The sequence below is a fragment of the Pteronotus mesoamericanus genome, unplaced genomic scaffold, assembly GCF_021234165.1.
Source record: "Pteronotus mesoamericanus isolate MK-2021 breed Mesoamerican mustached bat unplaced genomic scaffold, CSHL_Meso_final contig_702, whole genome shotgun sequence".
Classification (NCBI taxonomy): Eukaryota; Metazoa; Chordata; class Mammalia; order Chiroptera; family Mormoopidae; genus Pteronotus; species Pteronotus mesoamericanus.
The window spans coordinates 7,113,095-7,139,760 of record NW_026555239.1 but is presented as its reverse complement, the minus strand read 5'-3'; the positions used below and the strand labels follow the sequence as shown (position 1 = coordinate 7,139,760).

Below are 26,666 nucleotides of genomic sequence, written 5' to 3'. Positions count from 1 at the left end.
CAGTCGGGCCGCTACAGGCAGGCAGCGGGTCCCGAGTCGGGGGGGACGCAGCAGCCCCCAGGTCGCAGCCGGACGCGGTGCCCTAGGCACCCCCCGACAGGGCGCCCCTTCTCCAGCCCCACGGGGAAGGCAGGCCACCAACCTTGGACAGCACCGTCTGCTCAGTCCCTCCCAGGCGCGCGCCCCCGCCCGCCGTCCCCCTCACTGCGCTGATGCATGGGGGCAGCCGTGTCCTGGGCCCTGGGGGTCAGGGGGCAGCGTCCCTGGCCTCTCCTCACGTGAGCCAGTAGCACCCGCTCACCCAGTCATGACACGTGTCCCCAGACACCGGCCGGTGTCCCCTGGGTCACCTGTTGAGAGTGCTGTATCCCACGTCAGGAGGACGCGTCAGGCCAAGGGTCCGCTTTACAGAAAAGTGCACAGCGGCCGGGGGCACGCACACTTCCAGGCGCCTCCCTCCTGGCCTGGCACACAATGGCCAGCGCAAGACCGGGCGGAGGCACCACCCCGGGTCCAGGCGCTGCCGGCGGGTGGAAGCAGCCCGGGCGCTCGACCTCCAGGCTCCGCAGCGTGGGGGCCTGGCCCCCCGACAACATGGCACAGAGCCCCAGCCTGGGCCCCAATACCTGGGGAGCGGAGTGGAGCCCAGTGGTGAGCAGAAGTGCCCCTCGAGCAAGGGGGGTCTTCGGCCTGATGCTGACGAGGGAGGGGGGCTCGCGGATGCTGCAAGGGTCGCGTCCTCTGCCTCGACCTCAAGTGAAGGGGGCCCGCGGAGGGCGTCCGGCCTCGCCGCCCCGTAGCCCCTCCCAGGCGCATGCCGGGGGGCAGAGGGGGAGGCACTGCGCCTGGCTGAGACTCTGTCACCCAAGGTTGTCAGGTCCGGGCTCCGAGGTGGCGGTCGCCCGGCTGTGCCCCACCCCTGGTGCCTGCCTGCCTGTCCCTTCCGCGGCCGTGGTCCCGGGGGTGGGACACCCGTGTCCAGCCTCCGCGCGCCCTGCTCTGGGGCCTGGGTCTTCCGGAACCGGGGGTCACCCTGTAGCACCCTGCCTTCCCCCGGCCTGAGACCCCGGCCCGGACGCACGGTTCAGGCCGAGGGGCCGCCCGTGTGGTCCAGCAGCGCTGCCTGCTGGCCGCACCCATCCCTCTGGCCCAGGCCTGGCCGGTGCCGCGGTCCCCACTGTGCTCCCCACTGCCAGCCACCTCCCACCCCGGCCCGGGGTGGAGAGGAGGTCACAGGCCAGCGGGGGCCTCTGCCGGAGGGGAGTGTCCCCCCGTGTGGCCGCCCTCACAGGTCGGACGGGACCCCAGGCCCGAGCCCCGCCTGGCCAGGTCCTGCTGGGGCCAGGCCCGCCCCGACCCTCACCGGAGGCGGCTGCGGTCCTTCAGCGGGAAGGCCCTTCCAGCCCAGATGGGAAAGTGGAGGCTGCAGTCTCCCCAGGGTGCGGCGCCCCTGCCGGGGCGAGACTGGAGCACGCGTGGGGGTGGCTTGGGGAGGGGTGAGGGCAGTGGGGGGCAGCTGAGCAGAGGCCCCGGTGGAGGGAGGGAGGGGCCACACTGGGACGTCCCCAGTGGGAGACATGGCGGAAGGGTCTGGCGTGGGGCCACCCTTAGGAGTGGCAGGAGCTGGTTCGGCCTGACGCCTGCGCTGCTCTGGTGCGGGGAGCAGTGACGGGGCCGGAGGGGCACAGCCAGGGGGGCCACCAGGCCTCGTCCCTCCGCGCGCCTCGCGGTGCCCGAGATGGTCTAGCGTGCGCTGCGGCTCAGCTGGAGGGCAGCGAGGTGCCTGGGGGGCCGGGATGCCAGTGGCTGGGCGCGGGGACGGCACCAGCTGCAGGGACACAGGCCTCTCTCCACTGCCCGGTGACCGCCCAGACACTCAGGACACCCTCGAACGGCACTCGGGGGCGCGCCTGTGCCCGCAGAGCCGGCGGCCCGGCCTTGCGCGGGGAGGCAGCGCCACCTGGTGGCCGCACGCCGGCCTGTGGTTTCCGCAGAACTGGGAGCCTGCAGGCTCTGCCCCTGGGCCGCAGGGCCGCAGGGCCGCAGGGCCGCGGGGGTGGGGGGCTTTACACCCTGGGCCTGGGGCTGGGCCTGGGCCTGAGTGCCGGGCTGAGCGGATCGCCGGGAGCCTGCCTTGGCCTGGACCGGCCCCAGGCCGCCACCTGCCGCCCCTCCTACCTGTCCTAGTGGCGGACACAGGTGTGGCCCTTCTTTCCCGTTCCTGGGAGTCCCCTGCACCAACCCTCCTTCCCGAGGGAACCCTGGCCAGGGGCCTCCCTTCCACCCACCGGGCAGCACCAGGCTCCGCCACACCCACCTGACACCCCGCGGCTGCCCCTGGGGCGCGGGCTTGCCCTCCCCAAACCTCCCCAACCCTCCCCTGGCTCTGCAAGGACCCGCGGCCCTGCACACCCACCGCTGACACTGCCCTGGCGGCAAGCCCGCCCCCCACCGCCCCCGCAGGCCCGCCGGCCTGCGCCATGGCGCCGCGTCCCAGGCCAGGCTGTGTGTCGGCCTGATGCCTGTCACGGTCCCCGGGGTGGGCTCCGGGGGCATCCCCGCCACACAGCGGCGGCCACGGCCTGCGCTGCAAGGCGTCCTCGCCATGCCAGCTGGACCCCACATCCCTCCAGGGCCCGGGGACGCTGCCCTGGGATGGGGAGCTCCTCCGCCCACCCCACCATGGACACAAAGCCGAGAGGCAAGACCGCTGGGTGTGGGGCGGCGGCCAGCACGTGCGGCGCAGGCCGGCCTCGCCTGGGGCGGCCCTGGGCACCCAGGGCCCGAGCGGAGGCCGTGGTCGGACGGCTGCATGGAGCCCTGGGGACACCGGGTCCTGTCTGCGGGTCTCCCCCTGGAGGCACCGCCTCTCACCCCCCCCCATCTGCCCTCGTCTCGAAACCCTCCCTCCCTGGCTGAAGAGCGGGCCCTGGGGTTCACGGCTGATGTTTTCCTGCAGCTCAACCCCCAAAGACGCCCGCCCGCCCACGGGCCCCCTGCTGTGTGGGTCCCTCCACAGCTCGCTCTGGGGGGGCCCCCTCGAGACAGCAGGGCTGCCCCGCCTCGCTGTGCCCCCCAGAGCTCGGCGGCCAGCCCTCTCCGCCCTGGCAGGGCAGGCTGAGCCGCGGGAGGCCGACGCCACCGCACAGCACCCCGCTGCCTGCCCGCGACAAAGCCGCGCCTCTTCGGGGCCTGCCTTCCCGCGTGAGTTTTATTATAAAGAATGGTATCAAAATATACAAATTTGTTGAAGAGAACCAAAAATGCAGCTTTTTAAAGGGTCGAATGAGCATCAGCCATGTTGAAGGCAGCTTCTCCTGCCACCCTGTAGGTGCGGGCCGGGCTTCCAGGTCGTCAGTCTAAATAACTTAAAGGGCAGGTCTGGCTCCCGACTCCCGATGCGCCTCACAAGTCTTCATGGGGGGGCAGCTGTGTGGGGCGGTCCTCTGTGGCTGCTGTCAGAGAACACGCACAGGACGCTCCGTGAACCACCAGCAGGGACGGCTCTGAGGGCGTGTCCACAAGGTCGCCACCCACAGCCCCAGGGGACCGGCCAGCCCCAGGGGACCGGCCAGCCCCCTGCGGACACAGCAGCCAAGGGCGGGGCTCGTCCAGGCAGGACCCATGGCCCGGAGGCCCCCCAGAGCCAGGGGTGGGCGGCAGCGGCTGGGAGCGGGGGAGGCGCCCCTGAGGCAGCCCGGACAGGACAGGACCCCGAGCAAAGGTGGGGGCCGAGCAGCCGGTGCCGACGGGGACGTGCAGGCCGGGAGCAGCCAGCGACGGGCGGGGCCGTCCTCTGCCGGTCGCCAGTTCCGCTGCGCGAGGGGCCCTGCGCCCCGGGCGCCCCGCCACATGCCTGCACGTGGATGCGCTTTCGGGTCCTGCTCGGGACGTGGGCAGCTTCTGGGGTCTGAGCCCCAGCTCACCCTCTCTGGGAAAGTCCTAGCCAGGTCTCTGTGACTCTTTCCACGTGCTGAGGACTTCTCAGGGAGAACCGTGTCCCCAAAAGACGCTGGCGTCCCACCCCCGAGAGGAAGGGACCAGCCGAGGACCAGCAGCCACCAGGAGCAGGGACAGCCAGGAGCAGGGACAGCCAGGAGCAGGGACAGCCAGGAGCAGGGACAGCCGGGAAGGACCCAGCCCTGCAGGCTTCAGAGGGAGCGCCAGGCCCCTGGGTCCTGGGTCCTGGGTCCTGGGTCCTGGGTCCTGGGTCCTGGGTCCTGGGTCCGGCACCGGCACCGGCACAGCGGCCTGCGTGCCCGGGAGGCTCTGCGGAGACGGCACTGTGTGCGCGATGCCGCCTGTGTGCGCGAGCCTTCCGCCCCTGCTCCGTCACCCCCCGCCGCGTGGGTCCTTCTGGGCAGGGTGGGGAGACTTTGACGCTTCAGTGACCTCACTTTGCATGTCCCTCCGCCCATCTGCGCAGGGAGCTCCTCCTGCGCCTTGTCCCCACAGAGGAGCCTCGCGCTGGTCTTCCAGGAACCTCGAGGTCACCGCCCAGACCAGCGCCCCACCCCACTCACCGTCCCCCGCTGGCTGTGCCGGCACACAGGCGTCCTCCGTCTCCTCGAAGCCTTCGGGACACACGCAGACGTAGCTCCCGGGCGTGTTGTAGCAGTTCTCGTTTTCCCGCACGCACGCCTTTTCTGGCAGTGAGCACTCGTCTATGTCTGAAACAGAACGTCCCCAGAGTGAGTCGCCGCATTCAGCGGACGCAGCACGGACAGCGAGGCCCCTCACACACAGGAGCAGAGCTTGGAAGCGCCAACGGGAGACAGGAACGGGGGAGGACTGAGCCCACACCTCAAAAATCGGGACTCTTGGGGAGAAAAGCAGACAGGAGGCAGCCCGGGTGGACGGGCAGGCAGGCGGGCCCGGGCCGCGACCCCGGCCGCGCCAGCCAAGCGGACAGGCACCGAGGGTGCAGGGCTGGCGGTCGGCGGCAGCAGTGTGTGCGCCCGGGGCAGCCGAGGCGGCCCTGCACCCGACCTCTGCTTCTGCGTCCTGTGAGACCCCCCAGGGATTGGAGAAGCGTGAGGAGCGGGGCCTGCAGGGAGGGCCTGGGCCTCGAGCCCCGCGGCCCCTTGGGAGGCCCCCCCGAGCCAGCCCAGACGGCGCCCTGACCTGCACACTGGCCGCTCTCCCTGCTGTGGCCGGGGATGCACTCTTTACACTGGCCTGGGCCCTTCCCCGTGCAGCCCACACAGGTGGCATCGCATTCTAGGAACAGGAGAAAGAACTGTGACAACAGCAGACCAGCCTCAGGCAGCAACGCGGGGTCAGACCACAGCACGAGGCCCTGGCGCCCAAGAGCCGGTGTCCCCTCGCCCGTCCCGAGGGCGCTGACGGAGCGCCTCCAGCTCCTGGTGAAGGACACGCCCCCAGGAGCCCAGGCACAGACAGGGGACAGCGGGGAGCTCCCCAGCACTGCCCGTCTCTGAACCTCCGGGGAACCTGCGGGGCTGCGTCCCTCCCAACCCCCACCCCGGAAGCTGCTGAGGTTGCTCAACTTGCCGGCTGGGGGGTCAGCAGCAACAGCGGACCGCGTCGTCACTGCCACATGCCGGGCGCCCCGCGCTGTCCCCGACCCGGGGGACAGGCAGCCCTTGCACTGGCACAGCCGTGCCGGGTGCCCTGTGGCCCTCAAACCCACACCCTTCGAACGTGAAAACTCCCTCCGCGAGGACCCACAGCCCGGAGCTGTGGGGAACCACATCCGACGCGCGGCGTCACGGACCGCTGAGGGCGCTGGGGCGTGGTGGCGCGCTCCGAAACCCTGAGCTCGACACAGAAAACGACGGCGACGCGTGGGCGGCCGCCACCGAGGCCCCGTGTGCAGCCCGTGGGGCCTGTGGGCAGGGGCGGGGAGCGCGCTCCGCACGCGCAGGCCCCGCCCCTTGGCATCGGTGGTCTTTCCTATCATCCTCTTTTCAACCTGTTCCGATGTTCCGACTCGGCCACAGCAAACATCTCTCGCTTGCACGGCTCCCTTAGAGAGTGTGCACAGCTGCGCTGAGACGCCACGCGTGGGGAAGAGGGGGCAGACGGCGCCACCCCGCACCTTCGCAGCTGAAGGAGCCGCCGACGTTCTCGCAGTACTGCTGTGGGCTGCAGGGCGGCGTCTCCGCCGCGCACTCGTCCACGTCTGCAACACAGGGCGCAGCTGTGAGCGGCCGGCCCCGCCCCGTCCGGACCACGCACCTGGTCACCTAATACACCCCACGGCCAGGGACGGAAGTGACCACTGTGTGCAGGACGAGCCTTCATGGTCATGTGGCCTCTTACGTGCAGGGGTGGGGACAAGGGACCCTTGGTGCCACGAGGCAGGGGTTGCTGGGAGCACCCTCCTGCCCCACGGCCTGCACACGTTGGGCCTGCGTCCTGTGGTGGTGGGGGGCGGGGGGCACGTGGTCCGGCTGGCCCAGGGCTCAGCAGCCCCAACGGGGGCCGTCACCGATGCCGCCGGCACTGTGTGCGCGGAGGGCGGCTGCCTCCCCCTGCCGCCCCTCCGGCCTTCCTGTCGGCCATGGCGTGGGGCTCTGAGATGCTGCAAGGCCACCAGGCTGGGCGGGCGGGGTGACGTGCCCGGGGTAGCGGCAGGTCAGGAGCACGGTGACCGCTGGGCTCACAAGGGCGGCTCCCCAGCCCGGGGACTCGGGGCATCTGAGACCAGCAAGACCCGCCTGTGCCACTGTGCTGAGTGCCCACCGGTCAGGCCGCGTGCCACCCCAGCCTCCGCCGGCCTCATCTGTCTCTCGCGAGGCCAGGGCCTGGGCCCTGACAGCATGGACAACGGGCCGAGGGGCCGCCCTCCCAGCCCCGCGGGGGCTGCAGCGGGCGGAAGGCGGCCATGGGGCTCCTTCCTCAAAGTGGCAGGTCCGCCTGCAGCCAGCCGCGGGCGAGCCACGCGTGTCCCGGGGCCGTGAAAACGTGACGCAGGGGACCAGGGTCACCTTCTCCGCGGGTCCCCCCCGGGGCTGAGGGTCCAAGGTAGCCCGCCCGGGAAGGATGGCGCAGAGCCCGTGGGGCAGTGGGGGGCGGGGGCGGGGGCGGGGGCGGCTCACCCACGCAGGCGCCGTCCTCCGCGGCCCAGCCCGCCGTGCACTCCGCGCAGTCCCTGTTGGTCGGGCCCGTGCACGTCTTGCAGGACTCGTCACAGGCTGGAAGGCAGAGCAGGACAGTCAACACGCCGCAGAGGGCGTTTCAGAAGTGAGGGGTTCGCGTCCAGCGGGGTGAAGGCAAAAACCGAAAACGAGCAAAAAACTCCCAGGAAAGCAAGGTTCCTTTAAGGACAGAAAACCGCGCTCCTCTGGTTCATAACAGCGCATGGGGCTTCGCCGCTCACACATGGCGTCTCTCCAGCAACAGGACCGGGAGGGGACATCCCACAGCCCGGCTGGGCTGGCCCCCGTGCACTGGCGTCCGGCCGGGGGGCATCGGAGAACGGTCGCCCACACCGACTGCGTGGGACAGCCGGGGCGGCTGCAGAGCACGTCAGAGGGCACCCACGGGAAAGTGCTGCCAAGGCCGCCACTCTGGCCGCCGCTGCGTCTTCATAACCCACCCGAGCGAGCCGGTCAGCGAGCCACCCTGAGCGCTCACTCGCCCTGGGCTGGTGCGTCAGCGGAAGGCAGCCCGGGCCACCCAACGGCCAGAGGCCGATCCAGCCCACAGGGCCTGCCTGTGCCAAATTCCACGGGGGGCAAGGTGAGGGGCTGACCCCCCTTACCCCACACAGGGGCAGCCACGCTGGCGTGCTCTCCAGAAGGGACCCAAGGCCAGGGGGTCACGCCTCGTGGCCTCTGGGTGTCCAGCTCTCACCTGTGCCGCCTGCCCACCCGTCTCGTTGGGGGGGGCGGGCCGGGCTCGGCACCGTCTCCACGCCCTCCGGCGCTCAGCCTGAGGGGCAGCGGGCTGCGCCGGCCCCCGCAGCCGCGTGGCTCCCAGGGACGCCCAGCAGGGCGCCCACGGCCGGCGGCCCGGTGGGAGGGCCGCAGGGGGGCGCATCAGAGCCGGGTCGCGAGTGTAAGGTGGGGAGGGGGGTCACAGAGCTGCCGTCCCCCGGGTCCTCTCCACAAGGCCGTCGGGAGAGCAGCGACACTCGTCTCCTCTGGGGGTTGTTGAGGGACAGGAAGTGGGGCCACCGCAGGGTGCTCGTCTCGTCCTTTCCCCTGGTCCTGAACGTCCAGCGTAGGAGATGCGCAGGCCCTGCCCTGACCGCGGCCGGGCCTCTGGGAGGGACCGCCCCCCCGCGGACAGGGCGCTGCCGTGTTACCTGTGCACACGCTGTGCGTCTCGTTCCTCAGCGAGCTGAAGTAGCCATCCACGCAGTCGGCGCACAGAGCCCCGCGGTACCCGGGGTGGCACTGGCAGGACCCGTCCCCTTGCCGGCTGCCGTCTCCGCTGCAGCGGCCGTTCCCGCTGCAGGGCCGCTCAGACCCGCCCTGGCACGCTGTGGGGGCCCAGCCGCCGTCAGTGCGGGCAGGGCGGGGAGGGGGCCGCGCGCGGGGCGAGGGCTCTGGCTCGGGGGTGGGGGGGCGCTCCTTCACTTGCTTGATGCGTGGCTGAAATAAGGCTTCGGGTCTCAGGCTAAAACCCAGACCCTAGGCCGCCCCTAAAGCTAGCACGGCTCTGAGGACACGGGGACCCAGGAGCCTGACGAGGGTGTCCGGGCGGCCTCCCCTGAAACCTGGGACGAGGGTGCTCACCCCCGGGGTGCGGGGAGCTGCACGGACAGCAAGACCGTCCCACCGCGGACACCTGTCCGTGCGACCGCAGGAAAGGCAGGCGGGGGTGGCTGTGGCCGGTAAGAGGGTCTCACCTCAAACACGGTGCTGCATGACCCAGCTGACCACAGGGGTGACTTTGGTGATGCCCCAAAGCAAGGTGTGGCTGAGCCCTGACTTACCCGCGGACACCCCTGGCCCTGGCCTCCCACACCCGGGCCTCTGATGGGAGCGGAGCTGTGTGGGGGCCGCAGGAGCCGCCGCCCCGCACTCCTGGGGACACCAGGGAAGTGGCTTGGGAAGGGTGCCCAGCTGGGCGCAGAGGCGGCGGCGCCCCGGCCCCCTCCCGTGCTTCTGCCCACTGGGAATCGGACGGGGGACACCAGGGTCTCCCCGAGAAACACCTACCAAGGCATTCTGGCCCGTAAGTTCCCGGAGAGCAGCAAACTTTCAGCGTTTTCACACAAAACCATTCAAATAAGTCAGGGTGCTCCTTCTTCCTAAGGGTTTAAAAAGCTTCGTTAACTCCCACAGGACTGATTTCTTCGAGGCAAAAACGCAGCTCCCTGCAACGGGGGCGCCAGGTGTCGCGACACCTGGGGAGGGACAGCCAGGTGCGAACACTCTTCAGGAACTTCCTCATTTTCAATGCACACTAAGGGCGTAAAGGAGGTAACAGGAGTGAGACGGAAAACAGGTGTGTGGACACTCTGTGCTGTGTTTGTAACTTTCCTGAGGCTGAAATTCTCTCAGAAGGACGCGTTCAAAACAAAGGGGTGGTTTTGGCACCCCCCCCCCCGCCCCTGGGAGGACGGGGTGGGGGGGCCGCACTCACAGACGCAGCCACCAGGCTTCCAGCAGCTCCTCGTGCTCCTCCACCAGGCGGTTGCACTCGAAGTCGCTGCTCCCACACAGGCCCTCCACGATCTCCAGGAGGCGGACCTCGCTGCAACACGGCCGCGGCCTGGGTCAGCGCGCCCCACAGCGGCGCCCGCCCCAGGCGCCCACCCACCAGGTGCCTGGCGGGAGCTACGGGCCACGTTAGTGAAAAAGGCCCGCGACAAACACAGCGACTGGGGCTGGGGATCGTGGGTGCCACGTGGAGACTAGAACTCGAGGGGACGTGGGGAGCCAGGGAGGCCTCTTGATCCTCAGGGTGACGGAGGGCGGGGTGGGTCCCCAGGGGAAACGCTGAAGCTCCAGACAGAGGGGGAGTGTGCGTGGGACCCGTCCCAGCGTACATCTTTGAGAGACCACCAAGTTCGTCGTGTGGCTGGAAAGCCAAAAGGCCAGTTCGGGGCCAGTGGGTCAGTCCCAGGCCAGAGAACAGGTGGCCGCCCTGAAGGGGCCCTCTGTGCCCGTCATGCACGAGGGTGACGATGCTCGCAGGAACACGCAAGGGCTCAGAGCAGGGGGGCACCCACCTGAATTCATACTTGGACAGCGACTTCTCCTCCCACGCCGTGTTCCCACCGCCGAAGTTCTTCTTGGCCGTGTCCACCATTCCCTGCGGGGAGAGCGTGGGCGGGAGGCTTCAGCGCGCCGGTCCGCGTTGGGGTGACCCCCGCCCATACGGGGGAACCCAGGTCCAGCGTGGGCCAACCCCAGCTCCGGGTCCTGCGTCCCGGGCTCCGCGTCCCGCGCTCCGGGGCCCGCGCCCGCCGGCTCTGGGTCCCGCGCTGCAGGCCCACCTGGTTGAACTTGTCCACCAGCTCCCGGCAGCTCTGGCAGGGCGTCGGCTTCTGGGCGGCCTCGCCGGGCAGCAGCAACAGCCCCAGCAGCAGCAGCAGCAGCAGCCCCAGAGCGGCCGGGGAAGTCGGGCACATGGCGGGCCGAGCGGGCAGCGCTGCGAGGACGCGGCCGCGCGGGCAACGGCCGAGGTCGGGCGGGAACGGCCGAGCGCTCCGGCCTCCGGCCGCCCACCGGCTCACCGGCGCCGGCAGTTCCCGGGGCTACTTGACGGCGCCGGGCGGGACCCCGCCCCCCGCCATCCCTCGCACCGCTATTGGTCGGGAGAGCCCTTCCCGTCCCCATGTGGGCCAATCAGGGCTCGCCACGAGAAGTGACCAATAGGAAGGTCCCGGGTCAGCATCCCGCTGGGAAGGGATGGGGAGGGGGGCGTGGAGGTCCGAGCCCACCCCTCGCTCCCGGCCGCCGAGAGCGCCCGCGACGGCCATTTTTACTCCGGGCAAGAAGGGCGCCCGCTGAGACGACGGCTAGGCTTTGGTGGCCATGTTAGGTTCGGGCAAGGGCTTCGCCTCCGTCCTCGGCTTCCGCTTCCCCTCTTCCGGCCGAGGGCAGCCGGGCCCGCCGGGACAGCCGCGCTGCGGGGAACGGCCTCTTAGTCGCGCGTGGTAAGCGTGCGCTGCCGCGACCGGGGCTCTCGGGATGGGCGGCGGGGACCCCGAGGTGAAGCGTACGCTGCGCTCCTCCGGCCTTTCTGTGCGTGCTCACGTGGGACGGCCGCCGGGCCTCCCCGCCTGGGGCCGGGCTCCTCACCCGGGCCCGGACCCCTCACCTGGGGCCGGAGGAGTGCCTTGCGGGGCCCTGGAAGCTGCGTTTCCCCAGGTGCCCCGGCGAAGGGTCCTGGAGCCGTGGTTTCGGCGAGGAGAACGGAGATGAGCCTTTCCGGGGTCCCCGTAGGACGTACTTGCCAGAAGGAAGAACTGCACATGACACACAGTTTTCGCCGGTGTTCGGCTGGCAGCCGGCCCGATTTTCGCCGGATCGTTTGTGTTTGCAGCCGAGGGGCTAACCCTTGGCACGTCGGGTTTGACCTGTTTCAGTAGAGGCCCCAGATTCCGCATCGAGGGGAGCAGAGACCCTGGGAGCTCATTCCTGGCCCCAGAGGCCGTGGTTCCCTAGAAGGGCCGGTGTCAGCACGTGGGTGCTTGACGAGCAGCGCGTACCAGTGCGGACTAGCGTCGCCCACCCTCCGGAGTCCGGGGGTGGGGTGGCCCTGGGTCCTCTGCTGCTGAGGTCCCGCGTCGTCCCACGGTCCTGGGAGCGTCTGCCTGAGGCCAGACGCTCCCCGTGCCTTGCGCAAGAGCTGCTTGGCCGTCGGCTTCTGCCCTCGGTCACGCTGTCCTGTGGGTGAGAAGGCCCTGGAGCTTGGCAGCGGCCGAGTTGTGCGCACAGGGGACCGTCCTCGGAGCCGTGGCGCAGGCGGGGTCTTCGGGGACCTGCCTGAGCCGTGGCGGGTTCCTGCCAAGCAGGCCTTGTGCAGCGGTTTCCCCAGCTCCCGGCTTTCTGTTTCCTTAAACTCTTTTTTTCCCCCCGTGAAACAGTAAGAGGAACAGAGTACCATGTGGGTGTTCTCTGCTTTTGGCTTCGTGGGGATTAAAGCATCAGCATACCCTCACCGGAAACGAGCTGCTGCGAGGGCAGCCACGCTTAAGCATTTTCACCAAATTCCTTCAGCTGGTGTGCTGAGCGCCGGGCTCTGCTGGTAGAGCCGTGAGTCCGCCTAGTGGCCCTGCCCACGGGACAGAAACCCACAGCGGGGTGGTCGAAGGCGCCTTCCATCCAGCACGTTTCTGCGCTTCCCTGGGGACCAGGGCCCGGTCTCCTCGCCGAGGTGGCCCCTGGCGGGGGTGGGGTGGGTGGGGGGAGAAACAAACCTGGCAAACCCCGCACTGCAGGAGCTTCTGTTTTAGAAAGACACAAAGGAGCAGCACCTATTCCCGTGGGTGTTTTTAAATTTGGAAGATGGAAGTCACTTGCAAGGGGCACTGCGTTGTCTGGGTGGCTTGGATTATGACAGCCTGCCCCCCTCGCCTCCCCCACCTCGCTTGACCAAAGCCAGGAGATTCCCGGTCCTTCTCACCTACAGGTTTTCCTCACTTGTTGAGTCCCCCCTTGCTGTGGAGGGGGAGGGCCAACTCCTTAAACCCCCCTCCAACCAAAAAGTAGCTTCAGCGGACGGCACCGCGGCTCACGCTCCTTTTTCTTCCCGCCCTTCTGGTTTTCATCAAGCACAACAGACCTGTTTAAAGAAAAGCCAGAAATACAAAGACGAAGTTGCCATCTTTCGTCCCCCATTTGACAGGTCTAGGTCTTCCAGACGGAAGCTGCCTGGACGCATAACGCCCCCCCAGCCCCCCGTCGCCCTGTTGGCCTCTGGGTGCTCCAGTGCAGGCACATCCATCCGAACCCCTCGAGGACACAGCCTCCTGTTCCCACGCACATACTCACTTTCGTGACCAGCTTGGTACCAGTGGGGGCTCCACGTGGCGCTCAGGCAGTTGAGAAGGCAGCAGGAGGGGCGTCCACAGCCCCGCCCAGTGTCGGGCGCAGGGGCCTCTCCGGTTGCCCTGCGCCCCTCTCTGCTCTCTCGCAGCCTCCGCCCAGACCCTTGACCGGGACCTCGGGGGCCAAGCTGGGTTTGGGCGCCCTGCCCTCAGGGGCCGGCCACGTGATGCAGAACTAAACTCAGGGTCTGTAACCGAAGTCTTTCTTGCCGGAGAAATACCCAGCTTAGTGTAACGCAGCCAGTTAAAATCAGGGCGTCACTCAAGCACGTTTCTGTAAAAACGTTTCGTGTATCTGTAGACTCACAGGAGTGGCGACAAGCGTTCCTGCTTATCCTCCACCCACGTCTCCCCGATGGTGCCTCAAGAGTGATTTCTGAACCTTGGGAGTTTCCGTCTTCGCTGTGAAACGCCCCCAGAGAGGCAGTGCTGACGGCTGACGGCACAGGGCGTGCGGAGGAGCCCGGCATGGCCAGGGGGAGGCCGCCGGGCTCTGGCAGGCAGCGCTGGCTGCTGGGGCTGCTGGCCGCCGTGGCCGCCGTCCACCTGGCCGCCTGCCCCTATACCAAGGTGGAGGAGAGCTTCAGCCTGCAGGCCGCGCACGACCTGCTCTACCACCGGCTGCAGGTTGAGCAGGTGAGTCCTGCGCCTACGGCCGTGGCCTCCCTGAGCCCCGGGGCCTCTGCTGACCTTGCCCTCCCCCTGCAGTACGACCACCTGGAGTTCCCGGGCGTGGTCCCCAGGACATTCCTCGGGCCACTGGCGATCGCAGTGCTGTCCAGCCCTGCGGTCTGCGTGCTCTCGCTGCTGGGATCGTCCAAATTCTATTCTCAACTGACAGGTAAGGATGGGGGCCTTTGCAGGGGGACAGAAGAACCATCGTGAGGTCTGGTGACCTCAGCCAGCCAGCTGGAGGCTCCCTCAGCGGTGTCTTGCCTGTAGATCTTGGCCGTCCTCGGTCACTCAGCGTGGCAGTTCGGAGCACTGGCAAAGCGGCCATCGGCCCTTTCCGGGGAGTGACCTGGGACGGGGAATCGCGCGCCTCCCGTGACTGTGAAATGAGCGTGTCGGCACCCTCCCACCCAGAGGTTGCCCGTGCAGATCCTTCTGGGTCTTCTTCCGGCCTCAGTTTAAAAACCTGGCTGCACAGAGCTCCGCGGCCTCACTTTCCGGCCCGTGGTCACTGCCTTTCCGCTTCAGCGCGATTTCATTGCATCCCAACCCAGGCGGCTCCCGCGTTTCCCCAGCAGATGCAGGCGTCCTCAGAGCGAGTCTGTCTGGCTTGATGGCGCGGTGACAGAGTCAGGCCCCAGCGGAGGGGCGGCGGCGCCCCTGGGAGGGCAGCGTAGGAGAGCAGGGCGGCCACGCAGGGCGGCTGGGCGGGCCGCGCGGGGGTCTCTGGTGCCAGTGCCGAGCTGGTCATTGAGGACCGACACTGCCCACCCTGGCCTGGGCCTCGCGGTCCCGGTGGAGCCCTGGGGCCGTGCACCGGGGTCCAGGCTGCTGCCCCTGCACCCAGACTGTTTCTAATACCAAAGACCACTCCCCTCTTAGGGTCACCTAGTCGCTCACTGACCGCTGCACGTCACAGTGTGTGAGACCTGCTTGACGTACTGGTCACACACAGGGTCACCGTCCTTGTTTAGTCAGAGCGGTCCTCGGACTCGGAGTGATTTCTGGACTCTGGGCTTTGCAAAAAGAAGTGCGGCGACAGTTTGGGGCCACGGCGGCCACGGTGTTCTGCTGGGTGACGGCCACACAGTTCCACCTGATGTTCTACTGCACGCGGACGCTCCCCAACGTGCTGGCCCTGCCTGTGGGTATGTAGCTGCCGGCACGTCCCCCGATGCGCCCGTGCTGTTGCTGGGCTCGGCACACCTGCCGGGTGGCGGGTGAGTGGGCGTCCGGGCACAGCTGCTCCCCACGGGGTGTCGTGGGGACGCCTGGTGACAAGACAGCCTACGACGGGCGGTGGCGGCCGCCCCCAGCTGGGTCGAGGTGCCCCTTAACCAGGCGCTCACGGGGGCACCTGGGAGGCCTCCTGGTGAGCGGGCCGCGGGCAGACGGGCAGCTCGTTCTAGGGGCGCCCCAGGCAGACAGGGGGCCCTCAGGGGGCCCAAGGGTGGCGTGGGTTCGGGGGTCTGTGCCGACCTGGCAGAGGAGTGGCCTGACCCTCACCGTGCCTGGGGCGGGGCCCTCTGCTGGACGTGGGGGGGTGCAGCGCCACAGCGAGCCGCGCGGAGCCAACGGGGCGCCCTCAGTGCGCAGGGCCGGAGTGGAGGTCGGCTGAGGGGGGCGCTGCGTGTGGGGCGCCGGGGGCTCCGACGGAGCAGCCCGTGGGGTCGGGGCCCGGGGCCGGGCGGGACATCCCCGGGCGGGCGGACCTGGTCCCGAGCAGGGTTCGCTGTCCCCCGGGGGCTCCGCGTGGCCCCCACAGGGGAGGCAGACACCCGCGTCTCGCCGTGTCCGCAGTGCTGCTGGCCCTCACGGCCTGGCTGCAGCAGAGGTGGGCCCGCTTCATCCGGCTCTCGGCGCTGGCCATCCTGGTCTTCAGGGCTGAGCTGAGCCTGCTCCTGGGCCTCGCGCTGCTGCTGCTGCTCTGCACCCGGCGGCTGTCCGTGGCCAAAGCCCTGCGCTGCGCCGTGCCCGCCGGCCTGCTCTGCCTCGGTGAGTCGGTGCGGGGGCCCCGACCGGAGGTGGTGCTTGGTCTCATTCACAGACACGAGGAGAAATTGGGAGGGTTTGGGGTTTTGGTCGTTAAACAAAATTACATAAACTGAGCAGCGTGAGAATGTCTTTAAGCGGCTGTCTTTGCCGTGCTGCCCGAGTGTCCCCACGAGGGGCCCCCCATCCTGTCCTCGGTCCGCAGCGCCCCTACTCTGGCTGCACCCAGGTCACGGGACCCCATGGGAAGATGCTCCTGGGACCTGAGGCCCCAACGCACCAGCTCCTGCCCATGAAGCGGTGGCACGCGGTGGCTGGGTGGACGAGGCCACTCTGTTGGGACGCAGACCTGTGACCGAGGACTCAGGGCTGCCTGAGTTTTCAGGTGTTGTATCCTTTCCTGAGTAACTTATTTCCTTTGTTAGGACTGACGGTGGCTGTAGACTCCTATTTTTGGCGTTACCTCGTGTGGCCAGAAGGAACTGTGCTTTGGTACAATGTCATCCAGAACAAAAGCTCCAACTGGGGAGTATCCTTTACCTGTCGCTGTGGGATGGCCCGCTGCGCAGAGGGCCGGCGGCTCTGGCCTCGGTCAGGCCGCTGCCACACCTGACGGGGGGACACGGGCAGGGCCTGACTGGGGCACTCGGGTGCGCGGCGGCCGCGGCAGTTGCTGGAGCGCCGAGACCGGCGCCGTCCACATGGGAGGCCCCAGCGGGCGCGGCCCCAGGGGTGTTGCCGTGGCAGCGCCTCGCCTGCCCTGTGGAAGACCCGCCTCGCTTGCGGAGACCCTGCTCCTCTCTAGCCCTACGACACCCCGCTTCCTAGTGTCTCCTTGGGGGACACTTGGGCACAGAGAACGCACAGCGCGCTGAGTCCCCAGGGAGCCCGTCGCCTCGGGACCGTTGTTTTGACAGAAAAAAGGACGGGCAGGTCAAAGCCCTGCGCAGCCCAGGTCGCCGTCTGCTAGACGCAGTGCTGGTGCTCAGGCTGGGTCCTGGCCTCTGTCCACGGGTGGGGGAGTGGTCACGGGCACCCTGCTCAGGGACACCTGTTAGGGCCGTGTCTCCCGTGTTGTGCCGGCCTGGGCCGGCCTGAGCGGACAGATGACTTGCTGACCCGTGGCCTTCTTAACCCTCCCACCCAGACCTCGCCCCTGCTGTGGTACTTCTACTCGGCCCTGCCCCGTGGCCTGGGCAGCAGCCTGCTCTTCGTGCCCCTGGGCCTCGTGGACAGAAGGGCCCTGGTGCTGCTCCTGCCGGCGCTGGGCTTCGTGGCCCTGTACTCGCTGCTCCCGCACAAGGAGCTGCGTTTCATCATCTACACCTTCCCCCTGCTCAACGCCGTGGCCGCCCGGGGCTGCGCCTACCTGTGAGTGCTGGCGCCGCATCACGGCCCCTCCGCGCACAGCTTTGCTGGTGCTCAGAGGGGACAATTCTCAGGAGACATGGGGCGGCCCTGGCTGTCTCCATGGCAACGGCCGCTGGGCCAAAGCCAGGTCAGGATGGGCCGCGCACCGACGGTGGCTCAGCTTGGTCCATCTGTGTCTTTGGTTAATCCGGATGTGTGCCTCTGGCTTCTCTACACATGGTCATGCGGGGTGTTCGGGGCTTGGTCACTTGGGGGCGGGACACTTACGGCGGCCAGGCGGGGAGGCTCCGAGGCTGGCCGGTTAGGTGAAGGGCTGCCCAGAGTGGCACGCTGGCTCATCCTTGGGGGCTCAGGGAGGAGGGCCTACGGGCACCAGCTGGGCGCAGTCAGGACTCGTGAGCACAGAGGACATCCCGTCTCTATGAAGCCCTGTGCTGGGAGGGTGCCGGGGCGCTGAACTCGCCGTCCCCAGCCACCGCCCGGTGTGCGGGGGAGTGGGTTGGTCGGGGACCTGAGAGGACAAGCTGTACGTCTGTGGCAGGAGGCAGCGGTGCACACAGGTCCCTCCCCTCCCACGGGGGCGAAGGCAGCGGAGGTGCTTCCTGAACATTGATTCCTGGTCCTTGGCGAAGGTTGGGGTGGTGGATGTGTGTCTCAAAGGGCAGAGACGGGACTTACCCTTTAGAGCTTTCTGCAGTCACTGCCTGTGAGTGGCCCAGGGGCCACCTTCCCGTCACCAGGTGTGGCTGGAACACACAGGGGTGCTGGCCGTGCGGGGCTTCGTCAGGCAGCCGCCCACGGGGCGGGGCTCTCCGGGGGAGGCCCAGCGCGACCAGCCGAGGGTGACAGCGTTTCTGCCGAGGCTCTGCAGCCCCCATTGCCCGAGGCCTAGTCGAGAAGAGCTCGGCAGCGCCTGACCCGAGTCTGGTCAAGGGTTCCCTGAGGTGAGAGGGACCAGCTCCCTCCGTAAAGGACCAGGCACTTGTCGTTAATTTACCCTGGAACTCGTGGCAAGTGCCGAACACTCACGAGTACAGGATTTGACGAGTTCTGAAGCTGATGAATACCAAGGTACCTTATTCTTATGTCTGTGGGCCTCACGATCTCTGTCGTGGCCTGTGTTCTTCCGTGTCTGGTCAGCTTCACTTACGAGCCTGGCAGCATTCGGGATTTGGCACGTGGGCTGTGCTCCAGTGTAACTCATAACTCAGAATGTGTCAAAACCTAATAGCAATTTTAAATTGTCATCTTGGGTGGAATTTAACAGAGAAAAATTTTTAGGTAATTTTATCCACTTTCTCTAGTAACTTATCTACTTGGTGATTAAGCTTGTGACTCAGTGAAGGCGACCAGCCAGTTTATGTTTCCAGTGACATGTCTTCCACCTGTTACTGTCACGCACTTTCCACCAAACACACGGCTCCTTTTCCAGGCTGAACAACCACCGGAAGTCTTGGCTGTATAAAGTGGGGTCCCTCCTCGTGATAGGGCACCTTGTGGTGAACGCTGCCTACTCGGCCACAGCCCTTTACGTGTCCCACTACAACTACCCTGGTGGCATGGCCATGCAGAGGTTGCATGAGCTGGTGCCCCCCCGGACAAGTAAGTGCTCGGTCTGGGGACCTGCCGCAGCCTGGGCCAGAGGTGCCCGGCTGCGGTGCAACTGAGCGCACACGGTTTTCTGCAGACGTCGTCCTGCACATCGATGTGGCTGCTGCGCAGACAGGCGTGTCTCGGTTTTTGGAGGTCAATGGCGCCTGGAGGTATGCTCCCTTCGGGATGTGACTGTAGGTGGCGGCCCTCCTCCCAGGGGCTGTGCACGGGCTCCCTGCAGGCGCCCTGGCGATGGCGCTGGTATGGGGCCATGGCACAAGTCCGTGCCTGCTCCTGTCTTGCAGATACGAGAAGAGGGAGGACGTGCAGCCCGGGTCACAGCGCATGCTGGCCTACACGCACCTGCTCATGGAGGCGGCCCCCGAGCACCTGGCCCTCTACAGGGACACTCACCGGGTGTTGGCCAGCGTCGCAGGCACCACTGGGGTCAGTCTGAACCTGACCCGACTGCCTCCCTTTAACGTCAACCTGCAGACAAAGCTGGTGCTCCTGGAGAGACTCCTGAGGCCTTCCTGAGGGGACCGAATGGTGTCCACCGGGCTCCACCAGCGCCCGGCACGAGACAGCACAGGGAAACAATCACAGGACTGTGACGTGCTTCCTACACAGGCCTGAGGGGGCAGGCCGAGCCCACCCACTGCCACACTTGAGCACAGGCCCCACATCGACACCACTCACTGCTAGTGAGAACGAGGTGCCTGGGCACAGTCGCAGGAACAGGAGACTGCCCTGGGGAGCTGCTTTGGGGCAGCACACCATGTTTGTTGCCGGTGGGCCTCAGAGCACCTAACAAGGCGCACCCTTTGGGGAGGTCATGGGAGTGTGTAGCTGTGAAGTTGGGACCTCTGCCCCTGTTGCACAGCGTCCCCCCAACCTGCATCCTGAGCTGCTGCCGGCTCCCCTTCATAGTCAGGGGGACGGGTTCCATTTCAGAGGCATTTTAGCACGTACACATGTTCAAATGGAATGGTAATTAAAATTTGTAAATCCTTACTAGCAGTCTTATATATTTCCAGAGAGTACCTTCACCCAGACTTTACTTTTGAATGATGATTTTGGCACTTTTATTCTTTACTGACTCTCATTTATTAAGTAGCCAAAGTGTGTCTGATGTCAGTAAAACAGGATGCCAGCGTACGCGTATGCATACACACCGCATGCACCCGTGTGCATAAGGACACGCTACTGTTGTCAGCATGTGAGAGAGAATTGCCTACTGCATGGTCTGGACCCCGGGCTGCCCCCATGTGTCCTGGGAAAGACACCTCACAGTATTTTCTCCACTGTGACTGACAGTCTGCAGACCCTTCAGATCAGGACCTCCTATAGCTGTCCCAAACTTGGCACCTGCTGACAATGCTCCCAGCAGTCTTTGCAGGGCCTCCGTGCCTGCCAGTTAGCACTGGGCACTGCATGTGTATGAACTCCTACCTGCCTCCATTTATATGTCATCAGTACTTGTTATTTATCTATGATCAATATGTATCAAGCAGTGGATAATTTCTCAGCATTCTAATTGTCATTGATTTCTGTCATGTGTGTGGATTGGTGGCTTGTCTTGATGGTCCGAGAGTCACCCCGTCTACTTACCTTGGTGTACAGATTGCGCAGGACTCACCCTGAGACACTGTCAGGCTGCTCTGTCCTGTCACTTAGTTTTTGGAGCACTTTCCTACTTGGCATGGGCGTCACACCCATGCTCCTCTTGGCCTGTGTCCCCGTCCTCCAGCCAGCTATTTTCTCAGGGCATTTTTTGGTGGGGAATGGTTATACAGATTTTGCACCAGGTCTGATGTAAAATGTGCTTGTCGCTGGTGGGGAGGTCCATTTCGAGGCACTTGCTGTGGACAGAGCCAGGCAGGGCAGGCTGCCGCACACACGCATGTGCACGTGTACAAGAAATCACAATGCTGGCTTCTGTTCACACCCCTGGTCCACACTGTCCCGACTCCCACAGTGGCATCCTCACCCCAGCAATAGCAACGCGTTTGTTCAGAAGGGTGACTAGTTCGGGAATTGCTTTGCTATAGTACTATGGAAGCAACCCATGAAACAGAGCTCAGCTGTTTGCATCCTTTACTGTGGTACCCGCGACTGGAGGTTCATGGTCAAATGCTGTCCTTGGATTAGGCCCCCCTTGCTTGTGGTTGTGCTTTTCATTTGACTTGTCTTTGGATTCATGCTTTCTGTTTGCTTTCAGTCTTAGGGTCAGATTTTTCCTTCTTTCCAGTCAGTTGAACGTAGACACGGTCTGCACAGGGATGTTGCTCCCTTCATTTCCTGTCACCGCACCGCAGTTTCTGGATTGTCCTTTTTGTGAAGATAAGCAAATACCTCTGTTAATTGCACCAGGGGCAGCATTCCGTAACTGTGCTCTTCTGGAGCACCTGCAATCACGCTTTCTGTCCCTGAAGAGCTCTTGTGATTGGGACACGTAGCCCTGTATTATGTACACAGCCATTTCTTCTGTCTTCTGTGTGCAGGCATTTAGGTGGTTGTTAGTATTTTCAAACTTCTAATGGTGCTACAACAACTAACCATATGCATTTGCACTTTCGTATAGTTCAAGGGGCATCTTTAAGGTAAGTTCCTAGAGGTGGGGTGCTGGGCGAGGGTCAGTGCATGTTAGCTTGGCTCAGTCGTGCCAAATCCTCTCCATGGGGGAGCCCGAGGCTGAATGAATCTGCTAAGCCTTGTCAACCTACCACTCTGCCAGGCGAGTGGTGGAGCCTCCCAACAGCCGTGCTCTTCCTTCCCCAAGGAGCGAAGTTGACGCCTTCTCACAGCACGAAGATCTCTCTTTCCTGTAAGTTGACTGGTCATGTCACGTCTGTTCTCCTTTGGATTTTTATAATTTTCCATTCACATTCTAAAAATACAATTAGTAGCGTATTCACCCATTATCAAAATATATGTTGCAATTTTTCCATTTGTCTTGGCACAAGTGTCCTTCACTTGACGTTTTCATGTTTATGTGTCTTCCTTTTCCTGCATCATAGTTGAGAGGCTTCCCAGGCAAGAGTTCAGCCTCGTCTTCTCTCTGTGCCTTTGTAATTTCTTCTCACATGTATACCTCACAGCAGTGTGGGTTCTTTTTCGTTCAGTGTAAATGTGGGTCTAATTTTATATCTGAAGTCACAAACTGAACTTCTACATCAAGTTTTGGCAATCACAAATAAAGCTGCTTTAAATACCCATGTGCAGGTTTTTGTGTGGATCAAAGTTTCCAGTTCTTCTGGGTAAATACCAAGGAGCATGATTGCTGATTGAATACTAAAGGGTGTATTTAGTTTTTTAAGAAACAATTTGTTTCAGAGTGGCTGCACCATGTTGCGTTCCCAGCAGTAGCCGAGGGTTCCCGCTGCTTTGTGTCTTCAGCAGCATCTGGTGGTGTCAAGTTTTGCTCATCTCTTCAGTCTGTTGTCTTGTGGTGTGCTGCACCAGGGGAAAGGAGCTGCTGCAAGAGGCCTTAGTGGCACGGTGGTGACGTGTGGGGAGGGGAATGTTCTGTGGTCCCAGGATTAGGCTGTCTTTAGTGAAATCTCTGCCTCTGCGCTGTGACCTCCACAGGACTTTCTAAATTTTCTTCCCCTCGGTTGGGACAGATGGCTGGAAGGGGCTGGAGCTGGGTATTTATTTCCCTTCCCTCATTGTTTTGCTCTGGTGTGGTAGTTTCTACCAAGGACAGTCCTTGTTAAGAATAGAGTGCTCTGGTGTCTTCGAATGGCTTCTTTCCCTTTTTCCTGCTGGAAACAATGGTATTTGTCTCTGATATTGACTGTGGGAACCTGCTCATGTTCCTGTAGAAAAATCTTGCCATAGGGTGGGGCGCCCTAAGACTGAGTCTCCCTGGTTTTTAACTGTCAGCCGTGTCCCCATTGGCTGGTGTGGCTCACTTGGTCCATCGTCCCGTAAGCCGAAAGGCTGTGGGTTTGATTCCGTTAGGGCACATACCTCGGTTGTAAGTTCTGTCCCCATTGGCGGCCCACGTGAAAGGCAACTGATTAATGTTTTTCTCACATTGATGTTTTCTCTCCCTAAAATCAATAAGCATGTCCTCAGGTGAGAATAAAAAAAAAAAAAAATCACTGTTCCCGTGTTCTGCCTGGAGCGAAGTAAAAATTCACAAAATACATGAATGCGGTTTCTACGTATATTGGACCCAGGAGAGGATGACTATTTTATCATCCTAAGAATAAAAAGGCAGTGTACTCCAACAGTAGGAAATTGCAAATAAAAAGTTTAATTTCAGAAACTGAGTTCACCATTTATAAATACACTAAAAACATAGTTGATGCAAAGTCAGATTAATAGGTACAGTATTTTGATGAAACGACTCTTCAACAGGGTCGTAGGCAATGAGCGACTTGTTTCACCTGGCATAATCCGTTGGTATGAAATAAGCACACGAACCCTTTTCTAGATGTTGAAGCAACAACTCTGAAGGCATGTTATTGTTCAAAGAACCTGACAACCGACCATTCATTCCGATGTCCTCGGGATTCTAAAACACCCGTGATGGCTGAGTCTTCCCTATTACAAAAAGATCTAAACACCTAAGGCTATTCTCACAATTGTAATATAACCACCTTCTTCCCTGTTAATCAGCCACCTCTTCTACAAAGAACTGTATGCGTGATTTCATCAGATGGGGGGATCACTACACAAATGTCAAAAGAGCTTCCGAGAGCAGAGACACTAAGTCAGAGGCGTGGAGGTCTAACCGCCAGGACTGCTGTAAACGTGCCGTGCGGTGCGCTGGCCGGACAAGAGGCAGCAAGGGGCTCATTATAAACGGTCAGGACGTCTCCGAGTTAAGTGACAATGTGAAACCTGAACGCAAAGAGTGTGGGGAAGGTCTCCTTAGCGACTACCACGTAACTGACATTCCATGATGCATGTAAGTTTAGCTGTCTCTCTAAATGCCACATCTCCGTTGTAGTGACCAGCGATCTTCTAACATATTCTCTACACTCCAAACATACATTACAGCTGCAGTTAAAAACTGCTCAGTTAGGATGGCTTCAGCTCCACCTCCACTTTACAGATTTTATTGGACACCCACATTTTTTTCTTGCAATAAAAGCATTTTTTATCTAAAATACAGTACCTGATTTGTAGTTTTTATATAATTGAATAGAAAACCTGCAGAATTAAACTATTTACATCTGTCATTCCAGTAAAACAAATTACACTCAGCTTTTATTTATTTTTATTTTGAGCATATGTTTATTAAAGCTGGGGACAGCGAGGCAAAGAAGGGCTTAGAATAGAAGATGCAACAGGAAAAATACAGGGCTGCTTTAGCTCTCCAGAAGTGTTAAAGAAATGAGCCTATGCAAGGTTGCTTTTGCTCCCTGGAAAATCAAAAAAAAAGGCCTTGGACACGTGTGCAGGCAATAAACCCAGGAAAGCTGCTGCCGCACATTGCTACCCTGGTTGCAAATCTCATAGGTCCCTTAAGTTTAGGAGATGCACACCTGAGAGGGAGTAAGAAAGGGAAGGCCAAGGCAGGAGCATACTCCTGGGAAGGGGTAGCAGACCAAACCCCAACTTTTAAAAACTACAGTTAAGGATTAAAACCTAATCATCATATTTTATAACAAGAAAAGCCATCATAGTGGCTTCTTAATACACTGTGGTACCTGGCCTGAAGGACTGAGTAAGGCACATGTAGACATTACAGTGAGTCTGGAAGGGAAACTCGGCAGGGACCTGAGAGTGCCTGGCCCGATGTCCTCCGAGGCCCCAACTGCACGGGGATGGGTTTCTTGGTTATTCTCCATGACTGACCATAACTATTCTGGCTGTGGCATCAGGTTGAAATCTTGGTAAAAATGACCCATATGTTCATTCATGCTCCTAAATGTACGGTATCTTCAGTGTTTTATAAGTCATTTTATCTTTCGGGATGTTTATGAATATGATTAATTTCAAACCTTACTGAAAAAATGGCACACGTAATTTATGAGCGTGTCATCCCTGGTTGCAGACCACTGCCTTCCTGGAGTCTTATAAAGTACTTTGTGGTGCTGACTGACCCTTTGTTGTTGTGGAAGCGGGGTCGCTGCCATTTTGATGGTGGTTCTGCATTACCTACAAAAGAATAAATCAGGTCAAGCACTTAATTGAATTGCTCTTTTCACACCTGACGTATCAGGGACATGCCAGCCTCAAAACACATTAAAAAAAATATCAGTAATGGTAAATTAAAAAAGAAAAACTTGTTCCTTGACTTTCTATAATCCACCTATACAATGAAAATACTCTAAATCTGCAAAATTAAGGAAAAGATTAAGACATAAATTTAAATTCAAATGGCCTGTTAATAAAGGATTGGGGCAACAGGAGCAAAGCCCGCGTCTACATAGGACATTTCGGTCTAGAGCTGATGCCCTCACCCAGCACGCCGTGCGCCAGAGGCACCAGGTGATACTATGAGGAGGGAAGCTGCACTCCCTGAAATCAGTTTCATCCCACTTTGCTGTAAGAACTGACAAGAAAGTAAGAACTAAGGCCTGGACAGGTGGCTCAGCGGCTTAGACCGTGGCCCAATGTATCACGAAGTTTGCAGATGTGACCCCAGGTCAGGGCACATACCTCGGTTGTGGTTTTGGTCGGGGTGCGTATGGGAGGCAACCGACGGATGTTTCTCTCTCACACGGATGTTACTCTCTCTGTCTCTCCCTTTTTCTCTCTGTATAATCAGGAAGTATATCCACAGAAGAGAATTTTTAAAAAATGATCCACTTTGGTCCCCTCTCAGGCAGCCATCACAAGTAAGGAGAGGACCTCAGCCTGAAGGGGCCAAAGCCGGGCCAAGAAAAAACAGCAAGTCCAAACACAGAGACGGCTCGCACTGACCACCGTCGCCGCTCTTCCTGTGTCCACAGCTCCATCCTCCCGGTCACTCTCGAAACCTATGCAGGACATTTCACATTTTCTGGTCACTCTCCAAATGCTATGCAGGACAGAGACCTGAACACACACACACACGCGCACACACACACACACACACACGGTGGTCCCTCCGTGTCCACAGGGCGTGGGTTCCAGGACCCACCTTGGATGACAAAATCGGCAGATGCGCAAGTCCCTCCTGTGAAGGGTGCAGCTCGGTTACCCGCGAGCAACGGGAGGTGAGGGCGCCCCCCCAGGCACCCATCACGTGCGACGCTCGATTCTCCCCAAACACACTGCTGACGGCCCTCTGTTGGCTCGACGCGCTCCCAGCGATACAAACAAGCCACGGACACTTACCGTCTCTGTGTATTTACACGTTCTGCTCTCACAACAGAGAAAAGAAAACGGTAAGAAAATCACGAGGAAGAGAAAGTACCTTTACGGTCCTTACTGGGAAACACACCAGGAACAGGCGGACCCTCACACTTCACAGCCCTGGTGTTCAAGGGTCTGTATTCGCCCACGGCCCGCACACGCGCCCCCTGTGAACTCCGAGTCACCGCTCGAGTCCTCAAAATACCTGGCACGTGGAAACAGTTGTCGCACCGTAGCGCTGAGAGAGGCATGACAAGGAAAAAAGCCTGCACCTGTTCGGCACAGACACAACACGCAGCATCGCGGGCCTCGGCACAAAGGACGCAGCAGCAGGAACACGGACGTGTCCCCAGTGGTTCCGACCGGCCTGCAGGTGTGGAACCCCCGGACACAGAGGCCCACATACCCCTTCAGGAAGCGAACGCCGCAGAGCAGCTGCTTGGCGCACACGGTGCGGCCAACAACCCTAGTCACTTCTTACAGGTCGCTCTCCGCGGTGTGGAGAATGTTCTCTGCACAGCCTGAGGAGCTTACGGACCCCCCCCCCGCCAGTGTTCCCATCCAGGAATTAACCGGCACCAGCGAGCGGGTTTCATCGCTGTCAGGTGGACTCTCCGCCTCAGCCTGCTTTTCACGCAGCAGAGGAACTGTGCGCTCTGACACTTTTTGAAGACTCACAGAAAACCTCGAGCGTGTCCCGCAGCTTTTCCTGCGAAAACGTCAATCATGACAAGCAGGTAACAGCTAAGCAGGACCGAGGGCA

General features: G+C 62.3%; 2 protein-coding genes across 4 annotated transcripts; one reads left to right on the top strand and one right to left on the bottom strand.

Annotated features, from left to right (window-relative positions):
- Window positions 1-3,243: 3,243 nt before the first annotated feature.
- Window positions 3,244-10,668, bottom strand: CRELD2 (cysteine rich with EGF like domains 2). The gene is made up of 10 exons (XM_054582603.1): window positions 10,418-10,668; window positions 10,151-10,233; window positions 9,562-9,672; window positions 9,135-9,226; window positions 8,276-8,452; window positions 7,065-7,160; window positions 6,062-6,145; window positions 5,125-5,220; window positions 4,524-4,670; window positions 3,244-3,455 (listed from the first exon to the last, which is right to left on the bottom strand). The coding sequence occupies exons 1-10, from the start codon at window positions 10,550-10,552 to the stop codon at window positions 3,406-3,408; spliced, it is 1,071 nt and encodes a 356-aa protein (XP_054438578.1). The 5' UTR covers window positions 10,553-10,668; the 3' UTR covers window positions 3,244-3,405.
- Window positions 10,669-11,007: 339 nt separating this feature from the next.
- On the top strand, window positions 11,008-19,616 carry ALG12 (ALG12 alpha-1,6-mannosyltransferase). Of its 3 annotated transcripts, none has more exons than XM_054582509.1 (10): window positions 11,008-11,080; window positions 13,278-13,612; window positions 13,685-13,817; window positions 14,623-14,796; window positions 15,449-15,643; window positions 16,066-16,169; window positions 16,788-17,011; window positions 18,444-18,613; window positions 18,699-18,774; window positions 18,910-19,616. In XM_054582509.1, exons 2-10 carry the CDS (start codon window positions 13,445-13,447, stop codon window positions 19,139-19,141), a joined length of 1,476 nt encoding a protein of 491 aa, XP_054438484.1. In that variant the 5' UTR covers window positions 11,008-11,080; window positions 13,278-13,444; the 3' UTR covers window positions 19,142-19,616. The 3 variants fall into 3 exon arrangements, with proteins under 3 accessions (XP_054438484.1, XP_054438487.1, XP_054438486.1); XM_054582511.1 differs by lacking the exon at window positions 11,008-11,080 and adding an exon at window positions 12,037-12,182; XM_054582512.1 differs by lacking the exon at window positions 15,449-15,643.
- Window positions 19,617-26,666: the final 7,050 nt, after the last annotated feature.

Coding starts and splice junctions, on each gene's coding strand:
- CRELD2 (XM_054582603.1), bottom strand. CDS start 10,552: ATGTGCCCGACTTCCCCGGCCGCTCTGGGGCTGCTGCTGCTGCTGCTG. Junction 10,234..10,417: donor TGGTGGACAAGTTCAACCAG/GTGGGCCTGCAG, acceptor CTCTCCCCGCAG/GGAATGGTGGACACGGCCAA. Junction 7,161..8,275: donor GACGCACAGCGTGTGCACAG/GTAACACGGCAG, acceptor TCTGCCTTCCAG/CCTGTGACGAGTCCTGCAAG.
- ALG12 (XM_054582509.1), top strand. CDS start 13,445: ATGGCCAGGGGGAGGCCGCCGGGCTCTGGCAGGCAGCGCTGGCTGCTG. Junction 14,797..15,448: donor CGTGCTGGCCCTGCCTGTGG/GTATGTAGCTGC, acceptor CCGTGTCCGCAG/TGCTGCTGGCCCTCACGGCC. Junction 15,644..16,065: donor CGCCGGCCTGCTCTGCCTCG/GTGAGTCGGTGC, acceptor TTCCTTTGTTAG/GACTGACGGTGGCTGTAGAC.